Source organism: Oncorhynchus kisutch, linkage group LG1 (assembly GCF_002021735.2).
Source record: "Oncorhynchus kisutch isolate 150728-3 linkage group LG1, Okis_V2, whole genome shotgun sequence".
NCBI classification, from domain to species: domain Eukaryota; kingdom Metazoa; phylum Chordata; class Actinopteri; order Salmoniformes; family Salmonidae; genus Oncorhynchus; species Oncorhynchus kisutch.
Genome location: NC_034174.2, coordinates 9,637,963 through 9,659,603, shown reverse-complemented (window position 1 = coordinate 9,659,603; position 21,641 = coordinate 9,637,963). Strand labels below are relative to the sequence as shown.

The 21,641-nt window shown below is 48.7% G+C and overlaps 1 protein-coding gene across 1 annotated transcript in view; it reads left to right on the top strand.

The window, feature by feature from the left end:
* Positions 1-21,641, top strand: part of mars1 (methionyl-tRNA synthetase 1) — a 70,695-nt gene that overhangs the window by 34,524 nt on the left and 14,530 nt on the right. Inside the window, 13 exon segments of the mRNA XM_031825016.1 lie at positions 110-226; positions 2,932-3,135; positions 4,918-5,017; positions 5,019-5,120; positions 6,901-6,975; positions 7,309-7,479; positions 8,160-8,255; positions 8,779-8,896; positions 9,889-10,102; positions 12,803-12,934; positions 13,297-13,401; positions 20,433-20,628; positions 21,372-21,443. Coding sequence (XP_031680876.1) covers positions 110-226; positions 2,932-3,135; positions 4,918-5,017; positions 5,019-5,120; positions 6,901-6,975; positions 7,309-7,479; positions 8,160-8,255; positions 8,779-8,896; positions 9,889-10,102; positions 12,803-12,934; positions 13,297-13,401; positions 20,433-20,628; positions 21,372-21,443 — 1,702 coding nt within the window.

The window sequence follows — 21,641 nt, the reverse complement described above, 5'->3', positions numbered from 1 at the left end:
GGCTGTGTAGTGCTGGGACCGAGAACAAAACGGTCACCCCTTGGGATCCTCCAGGACTGAGTTTAGGGAACGCTGCATGTGTCTTTCTGACTGGCTGTTTTCTTACCAGTCTTCCTCAGGAGGGCAAGAGGAACGTCCTAGTGACCAGTGCCTTGCCGTATGTTAACAACGTCCCTCATCTGGGCAACATCATCGGCTGTGTGCTCAGCGCTGACGTCTTTGCCAGGTAGATAACACACTACCCTACTGTACCCTACTCTACTATACACTACCCTACCCTACTGTACACTACCCTACTCTACTGTGCACTACCCTACTGTACCCTACCCTACTCTACTGTGCACTACCCTACTCTACTGTACACTACCCTACTCTACTGTACCCTACCCTACTCTACTGTACCCTACCCTACTCTACTGTGCACTACCCTACTCTACTGTACACTAATCTACTGTACCCTACCCTACTCTACTGTACACTACCCTACTCTACTGTACACTACTGTACCCTACCCTACTGTACCCTACTCTACTGTGCACTACCCTACTCTACTGTACCCTACCCTACTCTACTGTACACTACCCTACTCTACTGTACACTACTGTACCCTACCCTACTGTACCCTACTCTACTGTGCACTACCCTACTCTACTGTACCCTACCCTACTCTACTGTACACTACCCTACTCTACTGTACACTACTGTACCCTACCCTACTCTACTGTACCCTACCCTACTCTACTGTGCACTACCCTACTCTACTGTACACTACTCTACTGTACACTACCCTACTCTACTGTACACTACTGTACCCTACCCTACTCTACTGTGCACTACCCTACGATACCCTACTCTACACTACCCTACCCTACTGTACACTACACTACCCTACTGTACCCTACCCTACTATACCCTACTCTACTGTACCCTACACTACCCTACTGTACCCTACCCTACTATTCCCTACACTACCATACTGTACCCTACTCTACTGTACCCTGCACCCCCCCTACTGTACCCTACCCTACTCTACTGTACCCTACCCTACTATAGTGTACACTACCCTACTATACTATACTGTCCAGTACCCTACTATACTGTACACTACCCTACTATACTGTACACTACCCTACTATACTATACTGTACACTACCCTACTATACTGTACACTACCCTACTATACTATTCAGTACCCTACTATACTGTACACTACCCTACTATACTATACACTACCCTACTCTACTATACACTACCCTACTCTACTATACACTACCCTACTCTACTGTACACTACCCTACTATAGTGTACACCACCCTACTATACTATACTGTCCAGTACCCTACTATACTATACACTACCCTACTATACTGTACACTACTATATTGTACACTACCCTACTATACTATACACTACCCTACTATACTGTACACTACACTACCCTACTATACTGTACACTACTGTACTGTACACTACTGTACTGTACACTACCCTACTATACTATACACTACCCTACTATACTGTACACTACCCTACTATACTGTACACTACCCTACTATACTGTACACTACCCTACTCTACCCTACTATACTATTCAGTACCTTACTATACTGTACACTACCCTACTATAATGTACACTACCCTACTATACTGTACACTACCCTACTATACTGTACACTACCCTACTATACTGTACACTACTATACTGTACACTACCCTACTATACTGTACCCTTATCTACTATACTGTGCCTTACCCTTCTCTACCCTACTATACTGTACACTACCCTACTATACTATTCAGTACCCTACTATACTGTACACTACCCTACTATACTGTACCCTACTCTACCCTACTATACTGTACCCTACCCTACTATACTGTACACTACCCTACTATACTGTACACTACTATACTGTACCCTACCCTACTCTACTGTGCACTACCCTACTGTACCCTACACTACCAAACTCTACTCTACCCTACTATACACTCCCCTACCCTACTCTACTGTATACTACACTACCCTACCCTACTCTACTGTATACTACACTACCCTACTGTACACTACCCTACTCTACTGTACACTACTCTACTGTACACTACCCTACTCTACTGTACCCTACCCTACTCTACTGTGCACTACTCTACTCTACTGTACACTACTCTACTGTACCCTACTCTACTGTACACTACCCTACTCTACTGTGCACTACCCTACTATACACTACCCTACCCTACTCTACTGTGCACTACTCTACTCTACTGCACACTACTCTACTGTACCCTACCCTACTCTACACTACCCTACCCTACTGTACCCTGCACTACCCTACTGTACCCTACCATACAATACCCTACCCTACTCTACTGTACACTACACTACCCTACTGTACCCTACCCTACTATTCCCTACACTACCATACTGTACCCTACTCTACTGTACCCTGCACTACCCTACTGTACCCTGCACTACCCTACTGTACCCTACTCTACTGTACCCTACCCTACCCTACTCTACTGTACCCTACCCTACTCTACTGTACCCTACCCTACTATACTATACACTACCCTACTATACTGTACACTACCCTACTATACTGTACACTACCCTACTATACTGTACCCTACTATACTGTACCCTACTATACTGTACACTACCCTACTATACTGTACACTACTATACTGTACACTACCCTACTATACTATACCCTTATCTACTATACTGTGCCTTACCCTTCTCTACCCTACTATACTATTCAGTACCCTACTATACTGTACACTACCCTACTATACTATTCAGTTTCCTACCCCTTGAGCCATAGTGTCTCTTCAAGTCTCCCTGACCTCTTTTGTGTTTGTCTTTCTATCTCTCCTCTCTGTTTCTCACTTACACTTTCATTTCATGTCTCTCTGTGTCTCTGTGTCCCCCAGGTATGGTCGTCTGCGTGGTTGGAATGTACTGTATGTGTGTGGGACTGATGAGTACGGTACAGCTACAGAGAACAAGGCCCGTGAGGAAGGTCTGACAGCGCAGCAGATCTGTGACAAGTACCATGCTGTCCACGCCTCCATCTACCAGTGGTTCCAGGTGGACTTCGACTTCTTTGGCCGCACCACCACAAAGAAACAGACTGAGTGAGTATCGGTGGTAGAATTTCATGTTAAGGTTCTGCTTATTCTTCGGGTTATATAGGAGGATTCAGCACCTGATCTAAAACATAAGGAACATCTGCTCTTTCCATGACATCGACTGACCAGGTGAATCCAGGTGAAAGTTATGATCCCTTAGTGATGTCACTTGTTAAATCCACTTCAATCAGTGTAGATAAAGGGGAGGAGACCTGGTTAAAGAAGGACTTTTAACCCTTGAGACAGTTGAGACATGTATTGTGCCATTCAGAGGGTGAATGGGCAAGATAAAATATTGAAGTGTCTTTAAACGGGGTAGTAGGTGCCAGACACACTGGTTTGGGTCAAGAACTGTTGGCTGTTCTTTTATTTTTTTACCTTTATTTAACTAGTCAAGTCGGTTAAGAACAAATTCTTATTTTCAATGACGGCCTAGGAACAGTGGGTTAACTGCCTGTTCAGGGGCAGAATGACAGATTTGTACCTTGTCAGCTCTGGGATTTGAACTTGCAACCTTCCGGTTACTAGCCCAACGCTCTAACCACTAGGCTACCCTGCCGCCCCATCCTGGCAAAGGTGGGGTATGGAGTTGTTCTTGCCATAATATGCACTTGGTATTTGACCAAATAGGGCCATCTTCCACCTCTACCTTGTCACAACACAACTGATTGTCTCAAACACATTAAGAAAGAAATATATTTTATCAAGGTACACCTGTTAATTGAAATGTATTCCAGGTGACTCGACCATGAAGCTGGTTGAGAGAATGCCAAGAGTGTTCAACGCTGTCCTCAAGGCAAAGGGTGGCTACTTTGAAGAATCTCACATATAAAATATATTTTGATTTGTTTAACACTTTTTTTGGTTATTTCATAGTTCTGATGTCTTCACTATTATTCTACAATGTAGAAAATAGTTTTAAACAATAAAGAGAAACCCTTTGAATGAGGAGGTGTGTCCAAACCTTTTGACTGGTACTGTACATTAGCAACACACTGGAAGTGTGGTAGCTAGACATGTTAAAGGGTTCTGCAACACGGCTTCCTCTTCCTCTTCTGCTGTTCAAACAGGGATTGATCGCATCAACTATTGTGTGGAGAATTAGTGTGGATTCATTTTCTTCAGGGGGTTTGTATGGATGATTGAAAACTTTGAAAGTGTTTTTGAATAAGTATCTCTCTCTCTCTTTGTCTCTTTGTCTCTCTCTCTTTGTCTCTCTCTCTCTCTTTCTCTCTCTCTCTCTCTCTCTCTCTCTCTCTCTCTCTCTCTCTCTCTCTCTCTCTCTTTGTCTCTCTCTCTCTTTGTCTCTCTCTCTCTTTTGTCTCTCTTTCTCTCTTTCTCTCTCTCTCTCTCTCTCTCTCTCTCTCTCTCTCTCTCTCTCTCTCTCTCTCTCTCTCTCTTTGTCTCTCTCTCTCTTTGTCTCTCTCTCTCTTTGTCTCTCTCTCTCTCTTTGTCTCTCTCCTCTCTCTCTCTCTCTCTCACACTTCTCTCTCTCTCTCTCTTTCTCTCTCTCTCTCTCTCTCACACTTTCTCTCTCTCTCTCTCTTTCTCTCTCTCTCTTTCTCTCTTTCTCTCTCTCTCCTCTTTCTCTCTCTCTCTTTCTCTCTCTCTCTTTCTCTCTCTCTCTCTCTCTTTCTCTCTGTCTCTTTCTCTCTCTCTCTTTGTCTCTCTCTCTTTCTCTCTCTCTCTTTGTCTCTCTCTCTTTCTCTCTCTCTCTCTCTTTGTCTCTGTCTCTGTCTCTCTCTCTGTCTCTCTCTCTCTCTGTCTCTGTCTCTCTCTCTCTCTCAGGATAGCCCAGAACATCTTCTGGCGTCTCCATGAGCGAGGCTTCCTACTTGAAGACATTGTGGAGCAGCTGCGCTGCGAGGCGTGCCAGCGTTTTCTAGCCCGACCGCTTCGTCGAGGGAACATGTCCCTTCTGCTCTTACCCAGAGGCCCGAGGGGACCAGTGTGACAAGTGTGGCAAGCTTATCAACGCTGTGGAGCTACGGGTGAGGGGCTGGAGAGACCTTTTATAGGGGGCACGTTCCACAGCGAAGGCTAGACGACGCAACAGCCAATGGTTACGTGCCTCTTCATCGACTGACAAATTGCTTCAACATATGATTTGGTTATCTGATACTTAAAATACCTATCCAGGCGTTGTAAGATCTGTCAGGCGTCGGCAACATCTACGTTCTGGAACACGGTCATTATCTATTAATCAATCAATGGAGTTTACCTGATCCAGCCAGATCTGGGTTGAATATTTTCAAATACTTTTTGCTGCGCTTGGTTTAGTTTTCCTGGTACAATGGAAGGAAGTAATAGAGTCGTCCCAAACGTCTAAAAACCATTGAGACAACGTCAAGGAGACTGAAGCTAAAGAATGGAAATTGACACAAATCTTTTGTGAGGATGACCAGATTTAGTGTAGCCTACTAATATTTAAATTGAAATCACAATGAAAAGAGTGACTCATTCTATTCGTCGGAACCAAAATGTCAATAACCCGTATTGTTTAATTAGCATCACTCTGATTGGCCTAAAAAAAAACAATAGAACAAAATTGATCAAAGTTCCCAATCTAATCTATACACTTTTAATTTAATTGTTTATTTTTTTTACCTTTATTTAACCAGGCAAGTCAGAACAAATTCTTATTTTCAATGACGGCCTAGGAACAGTGGGTTAACTGCCTGTTCAGGGGCAGAACGACAGATTTGTACCTTGTCAGCTCGGGGATTGAACTTGCAACCTTTAGGCTGCTAGTCCAACGATCTAACCACTAGGTAGAACATCTGGCCACGATTTGAAATGAAATGACGTCACAGCGACTCTGTAACGAGAAATCCACGTACAGTAAGACATCAAAATGTTATTCTGTTTATGAGCTATTGAAGGAATACAAACATGACAATTACATTCATATCAATCAATTACATTTATTTATTAAGCCCTTCTTACTGAAGCTGATATCTCAAAGTGCTGTATAGAAACCCAGCCTAAAACCCCAAACAGCAAGCAATGCAGGTGTAGAAGCACAGAGGCTCACCCACTCAAGTGACGCACCCCTCTTAGGGACGGCATGGAAGAGCACCAGTAAGCCAGTGACTCAGCCCCTGTAATAGGGTTAGAGGCAGAGAATCACAGTGGAAAGAGGGGAACCGGTCAGGCAGAGACAGCAAGGGAGGTTCGTTGCTCCAGAGCCTTTCCGTTCACCTTCACACTCCTGGGCCAGACTACACTCAATCATATGACCCACTGAAGATATGAGTCTTCAGTAAGACTTAAAGGTTGAGTTTGAGTCTGCGTCTCTATCATGGGTAGGCAGACTATTCCATAAAAATTGAGCTCTATAGGAGAAAGCCCCTGGTTACATTCAATTAGTTAATTTAAGTTTCATCACACTTCCGAGGACGTCAGTAACCCTGGGGTGCCCCCCCCCCAGGAAGCGCCAGCAAGTCCCCCGACACAAGGGTCACCCTCTCTCCTCCACTACAAGGCCTTAGTGATGTGTTCTCTTTCTCCTCCACTACAAGGCCTTAGTGATGTGTCCTCTCTCCTCCACTACAAGGCCTTAGTGATGTGTTCTCTCTCTCCTCCACTACAAGGCCTTAGTGATGTGTTCTCTCTCTCCTCCACTACAAGGCCTTAGTGATGTGTTCTCTCTCTCCTCCACTACAAGGCCTTAGTGATGTGTTCTCTCTCTCCTCCACTACAAGGCCTTAGTGATGTGTTCTCTCTCTCCTCCACTACAAGGCCTTAGTGATGTGTCCTCTCTCTCTACAGGAGCCTACTTGTAAGGTGTGTAGTCAGACTCCTGTAGTCCAATCCTCCAAACACCTGTTCCTGGACCTGCCCAAGGTACACACAGTCACGTCTTTCAAATTTCCCACCATGTTAGTTTGTCTCTAAGTCCACATAATAAGCTAAGATTTATAGGTGTTTAAACTAAGGTGCTTGTTTATCTCTTTCTCTCTCTCTCTCTCTGTCTCTCTCTCTTTCTCTCTCTCTCTCTCTGTCTCTCTCTCTTTCTCTCTCTCTCTCTCTGTCTCTCTCTCTTTCTCTCTCTCTCTCTGTCTCTCTCTCTTTCTCTCTCTCTCTCTTTCTCTCTCTCTCTCTTTCTCTCTGTCTCTCTTTCTCTCTCTCTCTTTCTGTCTCTCTCTCTCTCGTATACCACTCTGTCTCTGTGGTCAGTTGGAGGCTGAGTTGGAGCAGTGGTTGGAGAGGTCTACTGGGTCAGGGGACTGGACGGCCAACGCCAAACAGATCACCAGATCCTGGGTGAGGGACGGACTCAAACCCCGCTGCATCACCAGAGACCTGAAGTGGGGAACCCCTGTACCTCACCCCGACTTCTCTGACAAGGTACCAGACAAACTCAACCTTCAGTAGTTTTCTGTCTCTCTCTCTCTAGCTCTTTATCTAGCTCTCTCTTTATCTAGCTCTCTCTTTCTCTAGCTCTCTCTCTTCTCTAGCTCTCTCTCTTTCTCTAGCTCTCTCTCTCTAGCTCTCTCTTTCTCCAGCTCTCTCTCTCTCTCTCTCTAGCTCTCTCTCTCTAGCTCTCACTCTCTCTCTCTCTAGCTCTCTCTTTCTCCAGCTCTCTCTCTCTCTCTCTAGCTCTCTCTCTCTAGCTCTCTCTCTCTAGCTCTCTCTCTCTCTAGCTCTCTCTCTCTAGCTCTCTCTAGCTCTCTCTCTTTCTCTCTAGCTCTCTCTCTCTCTCTCTAGCTCTCTCTCTCTCTAGCTCTCTCTCTTTCTCCAGCTCTCTCTCTCTAGCTCTCTCTCTAGCTCTCTCTCTCTAGCTCTCTCTCTAGCTCTCTCTCTCTCTCTAGCTCTCTCTCTTTCTCTAGCGCTCTGTCTTTCTCGTTATCTCTCTCTCTTTCTCGTTGTCTCTCGTCTCTTTCTCTTTCTCGTTGTCTCTCTCTCTTTCTCGTTGTCTCTTTATCTCTCTCTCTCTCATTCTCTTGAACACACATACTCTGTTTTCTCTCTCCCCCCTTCTCCCCTCCATTCAGGAAGTAATCATCTTCCTCTTCTTTCGTCTCCAGGTGTTCTACGTGTGGTTTGACGCTCCTATTGGTTACCTGTCCATCACAGCCAACTACACTGACCAATGGGAGAAGTGGTGGAAGAACCCACAGCAGGTACAGTGTGTCTACCAATCAGGTCATACTCTGTGATGTTTACAGTCTTCTAGTCTCTTTAAACCCAACTCCACCCAGCTATAGACTTCAGTTCTACAGCCTTCTAGTCTCCCCAATGGGATCAACACTTAATCATATCAAATTCAACTAATCAACCGCGGTTAGCTCAGTCAGGTGTGTTCATTCTGAAAACAATCCTTCATACATTGCAGACATCCAGGACTGAATTTCTGATATATTCCAGACATGTTTGGATCTGTAATTCCTGTATTCTACCACCAGGTGGAGCTGTATAACATCATATAATTCCTGTGTTCTACCACATGTAATTCCTGGATTCTACCACCAGGTGGCGCTGTATAACTTCATGTAATTCCTGTATTCTACCACCAGGTGGCGCTGTATTAACTTCGTGTAATTCCTGTATTCTACCACCAGGTGGAGCTGTATAACATCGTGTAATTCCTGGCTTCTACCACCAGGTGGAGCTGTATAACATGTAATTCCTTTATTCTACCACCAGGTGGAGCTGTATAACTTCATGGCCAAGGACAATGTTCCGTTCCACAGTGTGGTGTTCCCCTGCTCTCTACTGGGAGCACAGGACAACTATACACTGGTCAACCACCTGGTGGCTACAGGTAACACACACACACACAGACATGCACACACACACACACTAACAGACATACACAGACATGCACACACACACACACACACACACACACTAACACACATACACACAGAGACATGCGCACACACACACAGACATGCATTCACACACACACACACACACACACACACACACACAAACAGACCGGTGTGCCCGCACATTGACTCTGTACCGGTACCCCCCTGTATATAGTACCTACACCTATATCTACCTACACCTGTTGTATTCAGCATTTCACTGTAAGGTCTACTACACCTGTTGTATTCAGCATTTCACTGTAAGGTCTACTACACCTGTTGTATTCAGTATTTCACTGTAAGGTCTACTACACCTGTTGTATTCAGCATTTCACTGTAAGGTCTACTACACCTGTTGTATTCAGCATTTCACTGTAAGGTCTACTACACCTGTTGTATTCAACATTTCACTGTAAGGTCTACTACACCTGTTGTATTCAGCATTTCACTGTAAGGTCTACTACACCTGTTGTATTCAGCATTTCACTGTAAGGTCTACTACACCTGTTGTAGTCAGCATTTCACTGTAAGGTCTACTACAACTGTTGTAGTCAGCATTTCACTGTAAGCTCTAATACACCTGTTGTATTCGGGGCGCATGTGACTAATACAATTTGATTTGATTTGACATGCGCGCACACACACATTAACACACATACGCACATACACACAAACACACACACACACACACACACACACACACACACACACACACACACACACACACACACACACACACACACACAAAGGGCTTTAGTGTTGGTCAAACTTGAAATCACTATTAATATTACAGACAATACAATTTAATATTTTAGTTTTTAGTTTTCCTACTGTGGTTGTTGACTGTTCATGTTAAGCCGTTGTTACCCAGTTGAATCCACTTGCAGTTGACAGTCGTTGTGGATAAGATGAAATGAACCACTGTGTCGGTGTTTCCTCTCAGAGTACCTGAACTACGAGGACACCAAGTTCTCTAAGAGTCGAGGTGTTGGTGTGTTTGGTGACATGGCCAAGGATACGGGCATCCCCTCTGACGTGTGGCGATTCTACCTGCTGTACCTCCGTCCCGAGGGACAGGACTCGGCCTTCTCCTGGGTCGACATGGCCACCAAGAACAACTCTGAGCTGCTCAATAACCTGGGCAACTTCATCAACAGGTACTGTAGCAGGAGAGGTAGAGGCTGGACCTCAACAGGTTCTGTAGCAGGAGAGGTAGAGGCTGGACCTCAACAGGTTCTGTAGCAGGAGAGGTAGAGGCTGGACCTCAACAGGTTCTGTAGCAGGAGAGGTAGAGGCTGGGTCTGTAGCAGGAGAGGTAGAGGCTGGGTCTGTAGCAGGAGAGGTAGAGGCTGGATCTCAACAGGTTCTGTAGCAGGAGAGGTAGAAGACTGGGTCTGTAGCAGGAGAGGTAGAGGCTAGGACTCAACAGGTTCTGTAGCAGGAGAGGTAGAGGCTGGTTCTGTAGCAGGAGAGGTAGAGGCTGGGTCTGTAGCAGGAGAGGTAGAGGCTGGGTCTGTAGCAGGAGAGGTAGAGGCTGGGTCTGTAGCAGGAGAGGTAGAGGCTGGGTCTGTAGCAGGAGAGGTAGAGGCTGGGTCTGTAGCAGGAGAGGTAGAGGCTGGGTCTGTAGCAGGAGAGGTAGAGGCTGGGTCTGTAGCAGGAGAGGTAGAGGCTGGGTCTGTAGCAGGAGAGGTAGAGGCTGGGTCTGTAGCAGGAGAGGTAGAGGCTGGGTCTGTAGCAGGAGAGGTAGAGGCTGGGTCTGTAGCAGGAGAGGTAGAGGCTGGGTCTGTAGCAGGAGAGGTAGAGGCTGGGTCTGTAGCAGGAGAGGTAGAGGCTGGGTCTGTAGCAGGAGAGGTAGAGGCTGGGTCTGTAGCAGGAGAGGTAGAGGCTGGGTCTGTAGCAGGAGAGGTAGAGGCTGGGTCTGTAGCAGGAGAGGTAGAGGCTGGGTCTGTAGCAGGAGAGGTAGAGGATGGGTCTGTAGCAGGAGAGGTAGAGGCTGGGTCTGTAGCAGGAGAGGTAGAGGCTGGGTCTGTAGCAGGAGAGGTAGGCTGGGTCTGTAGCAGGAGAGGTAGAGGATGGGTCTGTAGCAGGAGAGGTAGAGGATGGGTCTGTAGCAGGAGAGGTAGAGGCTGGTCTGTAGCAGGAGAGGTAGAGGCTGGGTCTGTAGCAGGAGAGGTAGAGGATGGGTCTGTAGGCAGGAGAGGTAGAGGCTGGGTCTGTAGCAGGAGAGGTAGAGGCTGGGTCTGTAGCAGGAGAGGTAGAGGCTGGGTCTGTAGCAGGAGAGGTAGAGGCTGGGTCTGTAGCAGGAGAGGTAGAGGCTGGGTCTGTAGCAGGAGAGGTAGAGGCTGGGTCTGTAGCAGGAGAGGTAGAGGCTGGGTCTGTAGCAGGAGAGGTAGAGGCTGGGTCTGTAGCAGGAGAGGTAGAGGATGGGTCTGTAGCAGGAGAGGTAGAGGCTGGGTCTGTAGCAGGAGAGGTAGAGGCTGGGTCTGTAGCAGGAGAGGTAGAGGCTGGGTCTGTAGCAGGAGAGGTAGAGGCTGGGTCTGCGGGTCAGGAAAGAGCAGAGTACCAACAGCTGAATCTCTAAACCTGGAAATGTGTCATTTATTATTCAGGTAGTTGTGTTTTATTTTAAATCGTTAAATAAATGATAAGTATTGGAATTAATCATTTAAGCCCATCTAAGTGCTGAAGTCAACACATTGGGAAATGTAAGGAATTGCTTGTGATGAACTCTCTCTCCCCCCTCCCCTCCCTCTCTCTCTACTCTCTCTCTCTCTCTCTTCTCCTCTCTCTCTCCTCTCCTCTTCTTCATCTCTCTCTCTCTTCCTCTCTCTCTCTCTCTCTCTCTCTCTCTCTCTCTCTCTCTCTCTCTCTCTCTCTCTTCAAATCTCCTCTCGCTCCTCTCTCTCTCTCCTCCCTCCTCTCCTCCTCTCTGACTCTCCCATCGCTCTCCTCTCTGCTCTCCCTCTCTCTGCCTCCTGCTTCTCTCTCTCATCTCTCCTCTCTCCTCTCCTCTCCCCTCTCTCTCTCTCTCATCTCTCTCTCCCTCCCTCCTCTCTTCCCTCCCCCCCTCCCTCCCTCGCATCCCCCCCTCTCTTTCCCCCCCCTCCCTCTCCTCTCCCCTTCCCCCTCCTCTCCCCCCCCCTCTCTCCCCCCCTCCTCCCCTCCTCTCTTTCCCCTCCCTCCCCTCTCTCTTCCCCCCTCCCTCCCTCGCTCCCCCCTCTCTCTCCCTCCCTCCCCTCCCTCGCTCCCCCCCTCTCTTCCCCCTCCCTCTCTCTTCCCTCCCCCTCCCCTCTCTCTTCCCCCCCTCCCTCCCTCGCTCCCCCCCTCTCCCTCCCCTCGCTCCCCCCCCCTCTCTTCCCCCTCCCTCTCTCTTCCCCTCCCCCCCCCCTCTCTTCCTCCCCCCTCCCTCCCTCGCTCCCCCCCCCTCTCTCTCCCTCCCTCTCTCTTCCTCCCCCTCCCCTCCCCCTCCTCTCTCTCTCTCTCTCTCTCTCTCTCTCTCTCTCTCTCTCTCTCTCTCCCCCCCTCTCCTCCCTCTCTCTCCCTCCCTCTCTCTCCCTCCCCTCCCTCGCTCCCCCTCTCTCTTCCCCCTCCCTCCCTCGCTCCCCCCCTCTCTTCCCCCTCCCTCTCTCTCCCTCGCTCCCCCCTCTCTTCCCCCTCCCTCTCTCTTCCCCCTCCCTCTCTCTCCCTCCCCCCCTCTCTTCCCCCTCCCTCTCTCTTCCCCCTCCCTCCCTCCCTCGCTCCCCCCCTCTCTCTCCCTCCCTCTCTCTTCCTCCCCCCCCTCTCTTCCTCCCTCCCTCCGCCCCTCTCTTCCTCCCCCCCTCCCTCCCTCTCCCTCCCTCCCTCCCTCCCTCCCTCAGGGCTGGTATGTTTGTCAGTAAGTTCTTTGAGAGCTGTGTCCCTGCCATGGCTCTTCAGCAGGAGGACAAGAGACTGTTGGCTCAGGTGGGATGGGAGCTGAAGCAGTACATTAACCTCATGGACAGAGTCAAGTAAGAACAAGTTGTCAACATGCTGCTCATCACACACACACACTTGCACTGACACAGTTTTAGGAGTGTCTGAAAGGAATGGAGAGTTGAAAGTTGAAGTTTATATTTTGTGTTGTGGTCTGGAGAGTTCGTGTTGATGCAGCACCACCATAATGTACAACACACTTTGAAATAAGGTCTTATTTGACCGTGTTGCTAATTCTGTTCTGTTCACCCTATCAGGATCTGTTCTGTTCACCCTATCAGGATCTGTTCTGTTCTGTTCACCCTATCAGGATCTGTTCTGTTCTGTTCACCCTATCAGGATCTGTTCTGTTCTGTTCACCCTATCAGGATCTGTTCTGTTCTGTTCACCCTATCAGGATCCGTGATGCCCTGAAGTGTATCCTCAACATCTCTCGCCACGGTAACCAGTACATCCAGGTCAACGAACCCTGGAAGAAAATTAAAGGAGATGAAACAGACAGGTTCGTATATTTCTCTCTCTCTCTGTCTCGCTCTCTCTCTCGCTCTCTCTCTCTGTCTCTCAACAGGTCACACATCTTGATGTTGTGATGGCACGCTGTGGAATTTCACCTAATAGATATGGGTGTTTATCAAATTTGGATTTGTTTCCAAATTATTTTTGTGTCTGTGTAATCTGAGAGAAATATGTCTCTCTAATATGGTTAAACATTTGTCAGGAGGTTAGGAAGTGCAGCTCAGTTTCCATCTCATTTTGTGGGCAGTGAGCACATATCCAGTCTTCTCTTGAGAGCCATGTCTGCCTACGGCGGCCTTTCTCAATAGCAAGGCTATCCTCACTGAGTCTATACACTGCCTCATTGCCTGTATCCGCTACGGAGCCGCAGTCAAACGACCACCCCTCATCACTGTCAAACGCTCCCTAAAACACTTCTGTGAGCAGGCCTTTCTAATCGACCTGGCCCGGGTATCCTGGAAGGACATTGACCTCATCCCGTCAGTTGAGGATGCCTGGTCATTCTTTAAAAGTAACTTCCTCACCATTTTAGATAAGCATGCTCCGTTCAAAAAATGCAGAACTAAGAACAGATACAGCCCTTGGTTCACCCCAGACCTGACTGCCCTCGACCAGCACAAAAACATCCTGTGGCGGACTGCAATAGCATCGAATAGTCCCCGTGATATGCAACTGTTCAGGGAAGTCCGGAACCAATACACGCAGTCAGTCAGGAAAGCTAAGGCCAGCTTCTTCAGGCAGAAGTTTGCATCCTGTAGCTCCAACTCCAAAAAGTTCTGGGACACTGTGAAGTCCATGGAGAACAAGAGCACCTCCTCCCAGCTGCCCACTGCACTGAGGCTAGGTATCACGGTCACCACTGATAAATCCATGATTATCGAAAACTTCAATAAGCATTTCTCAACGGCTGGCCATGCCTTCCGCCTGGCTACTTCAACCTCGGCCAACAGCTCCGCCCCCCCCCCCGCAGCTCCTCGCCCAAGCCTCTCCAGGTTCTCCTTTAACCAAATCCAGATAGCAGATGTTCTGAAAGAGCTGCAAAACCTGGACCCGTACAAATCAGCTGGGCTTGACAATCTGGACCCTCTATTTCTGAAACTATCTGCCACCATTGTCGCAACCCCTATTACCAGCCTGTTCAACCTCTCTTTCATATCGTCTGAGATCCCCAAGGATTGGAAAGCTGCCGCAGTCATCCCCCTCTTCAAAGGGGAGACACCCTGGACCCAAACTGTTACAGACCTATATCCATCCTGCCCTGCCTATCTAAGGTCTTCGAAAGCCAAGTCAACAAACAGGTCACTGACCATCTCGAATCCCACCGCACCTTCACCGCTGTGCAATCTGGTTTCCGAGCCGGTCACGGGTGCACCTCAGCCACACTCAAGGTACTCAACGATATCATAACCGCCATCGATAAAAGACAGTACTGTGCAGCCGTCTTCATCGACCTTGCCAAGGCTTTCGACTCTGTCAATCACCATATTCTTATCGGCAGACTCAGGAGCCTCGGTTTTTCGGATGACTGCCTTGCCTGGTTCACCAATTACTTTGCAGACAGAGTTCAGTGCGTCAAATCGGAGGGCATGCTGTCTGGTCCTCTGGCAGTCTCTATGGGGGTGCCACAGGGTTCAATTCTCGGGCTGACTCTTTTCTCTGTGTATATCAATGATGTTGCTCTTGCTGCGGGCGATTCCCTGATCCACCTCTACGCAGACGACACCATTCTATATACCTTCGGCCCGTCTTTGGACACTGTGCTATCTAACCTCCAAACAAGCTTCAATGCCATACAACACTCCTTCCGTGGCCTCCAACTGCTCTTAAACGCTAGTAAAACCAAATGCATGCTTTTCAACCGGTCGCTGCCTGCACCCGCATGCCCGACTAGCATCACCACCCTGGATGGTTCCGACCTAGAATATGTGGACGTCTATAAGTACCTAGGTGTCTGGCTAGACTGCAAACTCTCCTTCCAGACTCATATCAAACATCTCCAATCGAAAATCAAATCAAGAGTCGGCTTTCTATTCCGCAACAAAGCCTCCTTCACTCACGCCGCCAAGCTTACCCTAGTAAAACTGACTATCCTACCGATCCTCGACTTCGGCGATGTCATCTACAAAATGGCTTCCAACACTCTACTCAGCAAACTGGATGCAGTCTATCACAGTGCCATCCGTTTCGTCACTAAAGCACCTTGTACCACCCACCACTGCGACTTGTATGCTCTAGTCGGCTGGCCCTCGCTACATATTCGTCGCCAGACCCACTGGCTCCAGGTCATCTACAAGTCCATGCTAGGTAAAGCTCCGCCTTATCTCAGCTCACTGGTCACGATGGCAACACCCATCCGTAGCACGTGCTCCAGCAGGTGTATCTCACTGATCATCCCTGAAGCCAACACCTCATTTGGCCGCCTTTCGTTCCAGTACTCTGCTGCCTGTGACTGGAACGAATTGCAAAAATCGCTGAAGTTGGAGACTTTTATCTCCCTCACCAACTTCAAACATCAGCTATCTGAGCAGCTAACCGATCGCTGCAGCTGTACATAGTCTATTGGTAATAGCCCACCCATTTTCACCTACCTCATCCCCATACTGTTTTTATTTATTTACTTTTCTGCTCTTTTGAACACCAATATCTCTACCTGTACATGACCATCTGATCATTCATCACTCCAGTGTTAATCTGCAAAATTGTAATTATTTGCCTACCTCCTCATGCCTTTTGCACACATTGTATATAGGCTCCCCCTTTGTTTTCTACTGTGTTATTGACTTTAATTGTTTACTCCATGTGTAACTCTTTGTTGTCTGCTCACACTGCTATGCTTTATCTTGGCCAGGTTGCAGTTGCAAATGAGAACTTGTTCTCAACTAGCCTACCTGGTTAAATAAAGGTGTTCTCAACTAGCCTACCTGGTTAAATAAAGGTGTTCTCAACTAGCCACCTGGTTAAATAAAGGTGTTCTCAACTAGCCACCTGGTTAAATAAAGGTGTTCTCAACTAGCCTACCTGGTTAAATAAAGGTGTTCTCAACTAGCCTACCTGGTTAAATAAAGGTGTTCTCAACTAGCCTACCTGGTTAAATAAAGGTGTTCTCAACTAGCCTACCTGGTTAAATAAAGGTGTTCTCAACTAGCCTACCTGGTTAAATAAAGGTGTTCTCAACTAGCCTACCTGGTTAAATAAAGGTGTTCTCAACTAGCCTACCTGGTTAAATAAAGGTGAAATAAAAAATAAATAAAAAATACATAGTCAACTTTCCTTAATTTTGGGCCAGTCACAGTGGTCAGGTATTCTGCCGTGTACTCTCTGTGTAGGGTCAGTCACAGTGGTCAGGTATTCTGCCGCTGTGTACTCTCTGTTTAGGGCCAGTCACAGTGGTCAGGTATTCTGCCGTGTACTCTCTGTGTAGGGTCAGTCACAGTGGTCAGGTATTCTGCCGCTGTGTACTCTCTGTTTAGGGCCAGTCACAGTGGTCAGGTATTCTGCCGCTGTGTACTCTCTGTTTAGGGCCAGTCACAGTGGTCAGGTATTCTGCCGCTGTGTACTCTCTGTGTAGGGTCAGTCACAGTGGTCAGGTATTCTGCCGCTGTGTACTCTCTGTGTAGGGTCAGTCACAGTGGTCAGGTATTCTGCCACTGTGTACTCTCTGTGTAGGGTCAGTCACAGTGGTCAGGTATTCTGCCGCTGTGTACTCTCTGTGTAGGGTCAGTCACAGTGGACAGGTATTCTGCCGCTGTGTACTCTCTGTTTAGGGCCAGTCACAGTGGTCAGGTATTCTGGCACTGTGTACTCTCTGTTTAGGGTCAGTCACAGTGGTCAGGTATTCTGCCGCTGTGTACTCTCTGTTTAGGGCCAGTCACAGTGGTCAGGTATTCTGCCACTGTGTCCTCTCTGTTTAGGGCCAGTCACAGTGGACAGGTATTCTGCCACTGTGTACTGTCTGTTTAGGGCCAGTCACAGTGGTCAGGTACTCTGCCGCTGTGTACTCTCTGTTTAGGGTCAGTCACAGTGGTCAGGTATTCTGCCGCTGTGTACTCTCTGTTTAGGGTCAGTCACAGTGGTCAGGTATTCTGCCACTGTGTCCTCTCTGTTTAGGGCCAGTCACAGTGGTCAGGTATTCTGCCACTGTGTCCTCTCTGTTTAGGGCCAGTCACAGTGGACAGGTATTCTGCCACTGTGTACTCTCTGTTTAGGGCCAGTCACAGTGGTCAGGTACTCTGCCGCTGTGTACTCTCTGTTTAGGGTCAGTCACAGTGGTCAGGTATTCTGCCGCTGTGTACTCTCTGTTTAGGGTCAGTCACAGTGGTCAGGTATTCTGCCGCTGTGTACTCTCTGTGTAGGGTCAGTCACAGTGGTCAGGTACTCTGCCGCTGTGTACTCTCTGTTTAGGGTCAGTCACAGTGGTCAGGTATTCTGCCGCTGTGTACTCTCTGTGTAGGGTCAGTCACAGTGGTCAGGTACTCTGCCGCTGTGTACTCTCTGTTTAGGGTCAGTCACAGTGGTCAGGTATTCTGCCGCTGTGTACTCTCTGTGTAGGGTCAGTCACAGTGGTCAGGTACTCTGCCGCTGTGTACTCTCTGTGTAGGGTCAGTCACAGTGGTCAGGTATTCTGCCGCTGTGTACTCTCTGTGTAGGGTCAGTCACAGTGGTCAGGTATTCTGCCGCTGTGTACTCTCTGTTTAGGGCCAGTCACAGTGGTCAGGTACTCTGCCGCTGTGTACTCTCTGTGTAGGGTCAGTCACAGTGGTCAGGTATTCTGCCGCTGTGTACTCTCTGTGTAGGGTCAGTCACAGTGGTCAGGTATTCTGCCGCTGTGTACTCTCTGTGTAGGGTCAGTCACAGTGGTCAGGTACTCTGCCGCTGTGTACTCTCTGTGTAGGGTCAGTCACAGTGGTCAGGTACTCTGCCGCTGTGTACTCTCTGTGTAGGGTCAGTCACAGTGGTCAGGTACTCTGCCGCTGTGTACTCTCTGTTTAGGGTCAGTCACAGTGGTCAGGTATTCTGCCGCTGTGTACTCTCTGTTTAGGGTCAGTCACAGTGGTCAGGTATTCTGCCACTGTGTCCTCTCTGTTTAGGGCCAGTCACAGTGGTCAGGTATTCTGCCACTGTGTCCTCTCTGTTTAGGGCCAGTCACAGTGGACAGGTATTCTGCCACTGTGTACTCTCTGTTTAGGGCCAGTCACAGTGGTCAGGTACTCTGCCGCTGTGTACTCTCTGTTTAGGGTCAGTCACAGTGGTCAGGTATTCTGCCGCTGTGTACTCTCTGTTTAGGGTCAGTCACAGTGGTCAGGTATTCTGCCGCTGTGTACTCTCTGTGTAGGGTCAGTCACAGTGGTCAGGTACTCTGCCGCTGTGTACTCTCTGTTTAGGGTCAGTCACAGTGGTCAGGTATTCTGCCGCTGTGTACTCTCTGTGTAGGGTCAGTCACAGTGGTCAGGTACTCTGCCGCTGTGTACTCTCTGTGTAGGGTCAGTCACAGTGGTCAGGTATTCTGCCGCTGTGTACTCTCTATGTAGGGTCAGTCACAGTGGTCAGGTATTCTGCCGCTGTGTACTCTCTGTTTAGGGCCAGTCACAGTGGTCAGGTACTCTGCCGCTGTGTACTCTCTGTGTAGGGTCAGTCACAGTGGTCAGGTATTCTGCCGCTGTGTACTCTCTGTGTAGGGTCAGTCACAGTGGTCAGGTATTCTGCCGCTGTGTACTCTCTGTGTAGGGTCAGTCACAGTGGTCAGGTACTCTGCCGCTGTGTACTCTCTGTGTAGGGTCAGTCACAGTGGTCAGGTACTCTGCCGCTGTGTACTCTCTGTGTAGGGTCAGTCACAGTGGTCAGGTATTCTGCCGCTGTGTACTCTCTGTGTAGGGTCAGTCACAGTGGTCAGGTACTCTGCCGCTGTGTACTCTCTGTGTAGGGCCAAATAGCATTCTAGTTTGCTCAGTTTTTTTGTAAATTCTTTCCAATGTGTTAAGTAGTTATCTTTTTGTTTTCTCATGATTTGGTTGGGTCTAATTGTGCTGATGTCCTGGGGCTCTGTAGGGTGTGTTTGTGTTTGTGAACAGAGCCCCAGGACCAGCTTGCTTAGGGGACTCTTCTCCAGGTTCATCTCTCTGTAGGTGATGGCTTTGTTATGGAAGGTTTGGGAATCGCTTCCTTTTAGGTGGTTATAGAATTGAATGTCTCTTTTCTGGATTTTGATCACTAGTGGGTATCGGCCTCATTCTGCTCTGCATGCAGAGTCTCAATTTGGTTTTCGTCTCATTTTGTAAATTCTTGGTTGGTGAGCGGACCCCAGACCTCACAACCAGAAAGGGCAATGGGCTCTATGATTGATACAAGTATTTTTTTAGCCAGATCCTAATTGGTATGTTGAATTTTCTCTCTCTTTCACTCTGTCCCTCTCTCTCTCTCTCAGTAATGCCCTCCCTCCCCTTCTCTCTCTCAGTAATGCCCTCCCCCCCCCTCTCTCAGTAATGCCCTCCCTCCCCCCCCTCTCTCAGTAATGCCCTTCCTCCCCCCCCTCTCTCAGTAATGCCCTTCCTCCCCCCCCCTCTCTCAGTAATGCCCTTCCTCCCCCCCCCCCTCTCTCAGTAATGCCCTTCCTTCCCCCCCCTCTCTTCCAGGCAGCGATCGGGTACAGTGACAGGTGTGTCTGTGAATGTGGCGTGCCTGCTGTCCGTCTCTCTCTCTCAGTAATGCCCCCCCCCCCCCCTCTCTTCCAGGCAGCGATCGGGTACAGTGACAGGTGTGTCTGTGAATGTGGCGTGCCTGCTGTCCGTCTCTCTCTCAGTAATGCCCCCCCCCCTCTCTTCCAGGCAGCGATCGGGTACAGTGACAGGTGTGTCTGTGAATGTGGCGTGCCTGCTGTCCGTCTCTCTCTCAGTAATGCCCCCCCCCCCCCTCTCTCTTCCAGGCAGCGATCGGGTACAGTGACAGGTGTGTCTGTGAATGTGGCGTGCCTGCTGTCCGTCTCTCTCTCTCAGTAATGCCCCCCCCCCCTCTCTCTTCCAGGCAGCGATCGGGTACAGTGACAGGTGTGTCTGTGAATGTGGCGTGCCTGCTGTCCGTCATGCTCCAGCCCTACATGCCAACGGTCAGTCAGACCATCCGCAGGCAGCTGAACGCTCCGCCCTCCGTTACCGGGACCCTGCTGCAGGGCACAGGGAACTTCGTCTGCTCTCTGCCCGCCGGGCATCACATTGGCACGGTGAGGAGAGATCTGTTAGATATCAACAGGGGGAAATCACTTTGTCATGTGTTCCATTATATTTCTACGATGTTGATGTTGATTAGAGACTCAGTAGCTCTTAGCAGTATAATCTTCTTGTCTTGGAGACATTTGGGCATTTTAAACATGTTTTTATTTTATATTACAAGGTCTGATTTTGTACTATAAAGTTGTCTAAATTCCAACTCCATGTCCCTGTCTCGCTCTGTCTCGCTCTGTCTCTGTCTCGCTCTGTCTCGCTCTGTCCCTGTCTCTCTCTGTCTCGCTCTGTCCCTGTCTCTCTCTGTCTCGCTCTGTCCCTGTCTCTCTCTGTCTCGCTCTGTCCCTGTCTCTCCCTGTCTCTCTCTGTCCCTGTCTCTCTCTCTTTCTCGCTCTGTCCCTCACGCTCTCTCTGTCCCTCACGCTCTTTCTGTCCCTGTCTCTCTCCCTGTCTCTCTCTCTGTCCCTGTCTCTCTCTGTCGCTGTCTCTCCCTGTCTCTCTCTCTCTGTCTCTCTCTCTCTCTGTCCCTGTCTCTGTCCCTGTCTCTCTCTCTCTCTCTGTCCCTGTCTCTCTCTCTGTCCCTGTCTCTCTCTCTCTCTCTCTGTCCCTGTCTCTCTCTCTGTCCCTGTCTCTCTCTCTCCCTCACTCTCTCTGTCCCTGTCTCTCTCTCTGTGTCCCTGTCTCTCTCTGTCTCTCTCTCTGTCCCTATCTCTCTCTGTCCCTCTCACTCCATCTCACGCAGGTCAGCCCGTTGTTCCAGAAACTAGAGTCCGAACAGATTGAGTCTCTGAAGAAGAGGTTTGGAGGACAGCAGGTCAGTACAGTGGTGAAGGTTAAGCGATGACAGACTAAATTAGATACACATTTACTTGAACCAAAAATAGTGTTTTTTTATACAATTCCAGAATGGTTACTTTGATATTTCAACAGGTAGGTAGATGAAATACCAAACGGACAATGGTAATATTGTTCAGTGGTATTGTCCTCAGACAGTGCTGCTCTCTTAGCTTAG